Raw genomic sequence first — 7,840 nt, 5'->3', positions numbered from 1 at the left:
ACACATGCTACACACAACGCCTTTGGACATAACGCCTGGTAACACCAGAAGAAAACCCCTGCAATATTTCAGTAGATACATAGAATAATTCCCTCTGGACAGCAATGATGTTTTTTTTTTTACTCCGCTTTACTCTATTTCCATTCTGGGCCTGTGACAAGGCCACGTCTCAGAAGACAAGACACTCCATCAGGGACAGCGGTTATCTCCGCAGTGACCTTTCACCCTCTCTCCTCCTTATCTCCCTCTCTCCCTCTGCCCATCTCTTCATCTTTGAGTCAGGCACGCACGCTCGTCCTTCCCACCGTGCTCGCCTCTCCTCCCGTGGCACTGAACAACCTGTACGCGCCACACTGCAATGCCCCGGACCGCCGTGACTCACCACCGAGGCCATCTAGAAAAACACCCCCCTCCTCTCCCTCTCCCTCTCCCTCCCCACCCTGCCTGACTGCCTGCCTGGCCCGGGCAGCGCACTCCCTGGGGGAGGGGAGGAGTGGGTGGAAATGACGAGAGGGTGACCCAGAGGTGACTCTACACATATTGTTAGATCCCTCTATTTGCATCTGTCCGTTTCCAGACACAATGACAATGTTCAGTCTTATTCAGGGCCCAAAGGCCCAGAGCAGGAGGAGGAGGAGGAGGAGGTGGTGGAGAGGAGAGGAGGGTGTTCTATTCTGTTTGTGGGGTGTTTTGGGAAGAGAGGGAGGAAAGGTGGAGAACAGAAATGTAACAATGTACTCCACAGGGACATGAGAACACACCGCCTCCCCTCCCGAGGCAATCTGTGTTCCTCCTCAAGAAATATATGTCAATCTTCCTGCCATGCTTGCCACCAGCTGGGCTATAGATTGATATGGAAACTGGTATGTACCGCTTGTTTCAGTCAATGGAGTGCAGCCTACATGAAAAAATAAGTCACCGGGGAGACCTAAACTTAAAGATTGACTCTCAATCATTGTGTTGTGATTCGAGGGTTCGCTAGATTTGGCAGTTCTGAAGAGGATTGGAGTCTAGTTTATGATCTAGAACTGGAACAAAGGGAGAGGTGGGGGAGGGGCAGTGGGGGAGGGTTAGGTGGCCTGGCTTCTTCCTAGCATCAGCATGCTTGAGCAAACAGTCGCTATATGTGCATAAGAGTGGATATCTTTCTTTTCTAGACAAACACAAGACGCTTAAATAACGAGCTGATGTAGACAGACAGACAGACTAGGCCCATATTACTTTTCCATGACATACACTTAGAAATAGACCAACACCAATAAGTATTTTCTCATTCTTCCACCACCGGGAGAAAGGCTCTTAAATACAGCCTTCCTTGGCCAGCACACACTCTCACAGCTTAACCTCTGTTTGGCAGACAGAGGAGAAAAATAAAACAGTCTTGATGGCTTGTCAGGAGGTGGTGGCTTAATACTGCTTAGATGTCAGGAGAAAATTCCACTGGGATGCCAGAGAGGAATTAAAAGAAGTCTGAGTCTGTCTCTGTCCTTGATAGCTGGCCGGCTGCAGTATTCTATCACGGTCAGATTAGAGCTAGACTCTGCAGTTACAGCTAGACTTGCAAACCACAGCACATCCAAATGATAGGCCATGCAAGAGTTGTTAAGCAGAAACGAGGAGGGAGTCTTGAGAACCATTCCTGTAATTGCCAGGCTTCCCTTTCCATAAAACACTTTCTACATATCTCGCTCCCCAGAAGTCTGAAATAGACCTCTCTCCCTGTAAGCTGTGTGTCTGCTGCTGCTGCACTACTCAGAAAGACGGTACGAGAAAAGAGAGGCACAGTTATCAGCTGGAATTCTACGAACATAAAGAACTTCCTGGCACAAAATCCGATCTGTACATCAGACCACACATATTGAGGGGGTGTGTGGGGGGGTGGGGGGTGTGTGCTTTTCCTAATGTTACCCTCTCTCGCCCCCACCACATCCTATTGCAGCTATTTTTGGACGACGGGGGTATCTGTTAACCTATCAGGCACTTTTAAGAGCTAAGTGCATTGATTGATTTTTGATAGCCCCCCCGAGTTGGGTAGGAAATGAGCGAAAGCTCTTGTGTTCCTATTTTCTAATCTCACTCGGATCTGTAATCTCCCCTCAATCTATATCGTCCCATTCCGCCTCATGAATTATAAAGGGGAGATCAATTCTCTGGATAAAAACATACTAAAGGAGTTTTATTTTTCCTTTTACAGCGCTTTGCTTTCATTCTTTCACCGTGAGGCCTCTCAGTGTGACTCACCAGGCAGGAAGCGTGAATAAACACCAGCACACGATACAGTAAGATTATTGAGAAACATAACTAGCACGCTTCATGAAAGAAGGCTTCTGACTCATGACTTCCTAAACTGACTGAATTCAAATTCAACTGAACCCAACCCTGACAGGCTGACGGCCAAGACCAGAGACTTCCCTTTCTGAGCTGGCAGTTGAATTATCTGTGAGGCCCTCCTGGTGGAAACGGCCGTCACTGATGGCTGCCTAGAGAAGGTGTACCGCATGATGGGAAAGCCGTGGTACCAGCCCACCCAACCCCCATGCTCACACAAACACACTCACTCACTCATCTGTGGTCTCTGCTGCAAGAACGGTGTTAGCTAGAAGATTTCTGATTGCAAAAAAAATAACAGCAGGGAAATAAGCCATGCTGAGAGGGTTTTTTTTTAGACTCTGGCTATATTGTATATTTTACCAGAAGCCCTTAGAAAAGCCTTCTGTCCCAATTTTGACTTCCAGACAATACTTCAGGAAGTGCAGAAAAAGGCCAGCCTGCATCTGCACTTACGCGCAAGGCTCTCCCCTTTTCACCCGAATCTGTCATCTTCTTGACATCATTGCCATATCTATGATGCAGTGACTTGCACATCAACGAGGTTACACAACACCACAACTGAGCCAGCTTGAGTCAGTCGGCTGCCAAGACCCTACGTCATCGCCGCTATCAGCGCCATCGGTCTCTGCTTCTGAGGTGGAGAAGCCCAGCCCAGCGCCTGAACACTTCACTTTCACTATTGATCAGATCTGTGAGTCACACACGGTGACTCAAATACGTACTGTCACTTCTACAGATCCGGAGACAGACGCGCCGAGGATGCACGCACACACACACTTGCATGCGTGCATTCTACAGTATGATTCCAGGAACCATATGATAGAATATTGACTTAAAGTGCTCATCTGTCAATTCAATCTCTGCTTAGGAGTGAGTACCGTAAGTACAGTATGTGCGGTTCTCTTCCTGGAAACTGTTCTGTGATTCACTCCCCGGCTCTGAGGCAAAGGGTGAGCCAGCGTTGGGCCCACACGCACAGGGGGGTCTGTGCTCATAATCAAGCCCGTGATGGGTGGGGTTTGCCTGGGCTTGCCTCCCCTGAACACTCACAGATGTTGCCAGGAGACCAGAGGGTGTTGCTTGCCTCATAATATCCACGCTAGCTGCCCGGCTTGCTTGTTTAAGAGGCTGAGATTAAACAAGGAAAGAGGCTTGTGCCGCCTGCAGCTCTCTTATCTGAGATCCACTCTAAACTCAGTCAATCTACTGCTCCAGCTTTCCATGCAAACAGCACTCAAGCCCTTTAATACAGATCTCAGTTGTTCCACTGGGCGACATGCTTTGGTCTGACCTTAACAGTAATGTAACTACCCCGAACAGTAGTGCAACTGCCGCCACGATTCTATAATCATGGGACGATCTCAAAGGCGGCATACTAGTGCATTCATTCGTGCCACTTGAATATTAATGCTGGGAGATCCTCTTACCTGAGTTTCTGTTAAACTCTCCAACGCTTGCATCACTGACTGTTCTGGTCTCGCTGCTTGAGACTGCGGGAAAAGGACAAAGATAAAACAGAATTTACTTGTAAGCCATCTTTGTTCACTCAAAGATGACTGAAAGGAGACAAACAATGCCTCAATCATGAAATGGAATCTGTTTGATAACACACCTATTACCGTGGACCCAAACAACATCCCAGCGCACAATACAGGTTCAAGTGTCTGATAATGCTTACCATTAAGCCTGCTTCAACTGTGGGAACAAGTGTTAACTTGCTCCCATCAGAGATCCCTAGGTCCTGGAGTTTTCCTGAACTTAGCCGCCTGAGGGATAAAAGAACAACGTCATTAGACAAGGCTGACATTATCTTCACTTTTCAGACACACAAACCCTTACAGTCATGAGGCCAGACATCAAACTACTTTGGAGAAAAAAAAATAGCTCAATAAAAAAACAGCTTGAAAGAGAAATATTGATCCCACTGTCATATTTCAATTTCAAGCAGCGGTCTAGCTGACAACTGTTTGCAGTGTGGATATTTGGCACCATTGCTTCTGCCTGGAGAAGAAATAACTATTTTCTTTCTTCATTTTAGAAAGGTCACGATGATGACTTCTTGGAAGGCAAAAAAAAAAAAGCCAACAGCCGAGGGCAATGTGATGACCTCACAAATATTCCATATATATATTTGGACTAGGCCCGCTAAGTATGAAAGACAGTATGTTTATTCACTTGCAACGAGCGTTTGTATGTTATAGTTTTTGTATATGCTATCATTCAATGAACTATTGTACTTCATTGCATACTATTTGACTCCGTTAAAAAATGGTTTGGCCCCATTCATTGCTACAATTGGAAAACCATGGGCTTGACTGGTGGACATCATTAGGCGGCTGAAGCTGGCACGATCGTGTGCTCACAGGGGACAACATTACTAGAAATTACTCTCTCTGTCCATATAAATGGTATATACTGTAACATCGTAGTGGACACCTTTCTTTTCTCAACTTCAAACGATTGTCTTTGCACAAAACAGGCATATGCGTAGGGCGCATTAAGATGTTGTTGTAACAGGCCTACGTCATGGCCTCATGCCCAAAAAGAGATAGGAAGGTTGCAACCTTTAGCTCAGGTTGATGATAATGCATTACGACAGACGCCATAGGCATACATTGTCACTGTAATGTCACTCCTACCAACCATGACAATACTGGGGAGCGATTCGAGTATCTACTGCACTGTACAGCGTGGAATAAATGTCATCCCCAGCTGAACAAAGGCACTCAACACTTCGCCTAAGGTCAGCTATTTGGAGGAGAGGGGATTAAAAAAGGTTTTCAGGTTTTAAAGGATGATGTGATTTGTAGGCGATTACATGAGGGGGCCGAGGGATGGCTGTTATTTAAGAGGAAAAACAATGCGACAGGGTCATTTGCAAGTGACAAAGACTCCGTTAACATACCACAGCCCTCCCCCCCCCCCAGCATTGTCATTTAACGCACGGAAATCCTATTCAATTGAAAACCGGCTAATATTTCGGTTTTAGTTTGCTTTAAATAAAAATGGGACACTGCAACGCACCATTGTAAAGCCTTGTTTAACTATCCTCATTGTTCTAGAGTGCTCCCCTGCTCAAAATGGCAAGTAGCCAAATGTTATCTCCGTTCAGGGAGGCCCAGTAGTTTTCAGGGGTTCCTTTAATATAAAGAATTAGCAGAAACGAACACATTAGTGTTGCCTAACCAAAGGTGATCTATGGGTTAAATCATTAAATCATGAAATTTAGAACGAATATAAAATTATGCCTTGTGCTTCACCCTACATAGCCTAACCTTGCCTCAACTCCAACTATGGAATACAATTGCAATCCCCTCTCTTTCATTAGCTTCAATAAGATCCAACACCAACATCCTCAATGTAATTGTGTATTTAAGATAAGGTCTGACGCCCAACGGCAGTTGGCTAAATAAAGTGAGCACACGTCATTTCACATCATTATATTCAGCAAATGCATCACCTGAAAGCCTATTAGTAATTCAATCATTCATGGTATTCATAATGGACGCCGAATGAATCAATGCAAAAGTATGCACCGCGACCACATCAATACTGCTCCAAACCGTGACCAGTATGTCACCATGCGTAATTCCAATACCCTGCGTAGGACCTTGTCAATTGCTGCTTCCCCTGAATATAGTTCTGAAAAAAATGCAACCAAGGTCGTTCCTGGCCTCTAAACTATTCAACCATGCAAACAAATACATAATAGTAGAGAGTTGTTTATACACATAGACTACTGTGTCATGTATAGTGTGGAAAAGACTGGTGTTTATGTATCACAGTAGACTACTCACGTTTCTTTGTGGAGAAGGGCGAGTCTTTCTTTTGGTACTTTGAGTCTCTGAGAAAGTCTTCTCTTCAGTCCTTCCACTGTCTCCTCCAGGGGAAGAGAGAGCTCGAAGCGTGTGCCGGTTGTGGAATGGATGTACAAATTCATGGAGGGCTCACTCGGGACGGCCTCGCAGGACGGAGCCCCGCGGCTGGTGCAGCTCCGGGCGCTAGGATGTTGGTCCATTCGATAGCCTGTGGTCAAGGGTGGAGACAAGGCGAGTACAGCGGGGTTGAAGAAAATGAGCAGACCCTTTATGCAGTGTTCCTTTCAGAGATAAAACGCTGCTTGCATTCAGAAGGGAGCAAGCTTGCTCGCTCTTGGTGTCCTCTGTCTATGTTTACCGAGAGTCAGTATAAAACAGAGTCTTCCCTAGAGTCCCCTAGAGTCTGCCGGTTAATATAATGAGAATATTCCCAGAATGTGTCGGACAGAGCGACTGCTGTGTTGCGCTTTTCTTGTGTATACAGCTTGGTCAAGAGAGGTTCCAACGTCCACATCAAATGCTCCAGATTTCTAAATGCTACAGAGGTGGATGAATGCCAGGCAAAAAATATAAGTAATTCACAGGCAATACGCCACGGACCATCAATTTCGCACAAAAACCGTTATCTTTCTGAGAGAAAACGCGTAATGTAGGCTTATAGCTTTGAGTCCTTTTTATTGTTTTAAAAAACATGAAGCTGAAAGCTGTTGTGTAGCAAAATACACGATCTATAGACTGCAGAAGCCTCATAAGATTAATACTGTATAGCTCTCCGCTGCGTACCCATGCCCACGGCAGCTCCAATGAGAAATCGACAATAAGCATTGTCACAAAGTATGGCACTTCCAGCATCATAAAACACGCCCACAGTCCGCAGATATTCCGCCCTATCACAAGAGAACTCTTTTAGGACATTGTTGATCTACACCAATAGTAGAAGTTTATTTACAACCACGTGGAGGATAGATGCCGCCCTCTTCTCTCCCACGTCATTCTGGTTTTAGAGAACCAATCGGCTGTCAGGGGCGTCCTGCCACTTGTCCCAGCCTACTCAGGCAACTTTAGGCCATTCATAATATATTACAGCTATAAAGCAGAACAGAAGATAGTCCCCTATATGTGCTGGAATTTAAAACCAAAATATGTAATGAAAGCATTGTGGTATTTTACGACTTTTACGCACATATCTGTTTGCATTAAAACTATGTTTAAGAGTATGTTTTATCGTTGGTTTTCTTCCCGTATGGCAAGTTTCTATTGTTCAAGTATATAAAATGTTACATCTGAGTTGCGATTCTCTTGCTTATTCATCATTGCGCAATTCAGGTTCACATGTTACCCTGCTGACGTCACCTCCTTACTTCTAACCTCTGCAGCATCCAAATTCATTAAAGTAATCTCGAATGGTATGCAAATACTACGCATTAGACAGGGTATTCTCTTCAGGAAGTGCGGCTCGTCATCAGATCTCTGCGATGCTCGCGTGAGGCATATCCACGCACGGCTCGCTTACGTCATTCATTTCCTACAATCAACTTTTCGACAAGAAAAAGTGCCCGATGCTGATTAGATCACACTGATCCAAACGCATTATGCGGATTGTCAACCTATATCGTAGATCTGATGGAGCCGTCAGCTTTCTACTCTGAAGGCATCTCATGTTACTGGATTCAGAGAACTGTTTTCCAACC

At 45.4% G+C, this 7,840-nt stretch overlaps 1 protein-coding gene across 1 annotated transcript in view; it reads right to left on the bottom strand.

The window, feature by feature from the left end:
• midn (midnolin) overlaps positions 1 to 6,928 on the bottom strand; it is a gene marked incomplete at its 3' end in the record, with an annotated part of 15,373 nt that extends 8,445 nt beyond the window's left edge. The window contains 3 exon segments of the mRNA XM_083672411.1: positions 3,759 to 3,821; positions 4,010 to 4,097; positions 6,129 to 6,928. Of these exon segments, the coding sequence (XP_083528537.1) occupies positions 3,759 to 3,821; positions 4,010 to 4,097; positions 6,129 to 6,349 (372 nt within the window). The 5' untranslated portion in view covers positions 6,350 to 6,928.
• Positions 6,929 to 7,840: the final 912 nt, after the last annotated feature.

Source organism: Argentina silus (assembly GCF_951799395.1).
Source record: "Argentina silus genome assembly, chromosome: 6".
NCBI lineage: Eukaryota > Metazoa > Chordata > Actinopteri > Argentiniformes > Argentinidae > Argentina > Argentina silus.
This window is presented reverse-complemented; position numbering and strand designations above follow the sequence as displayed.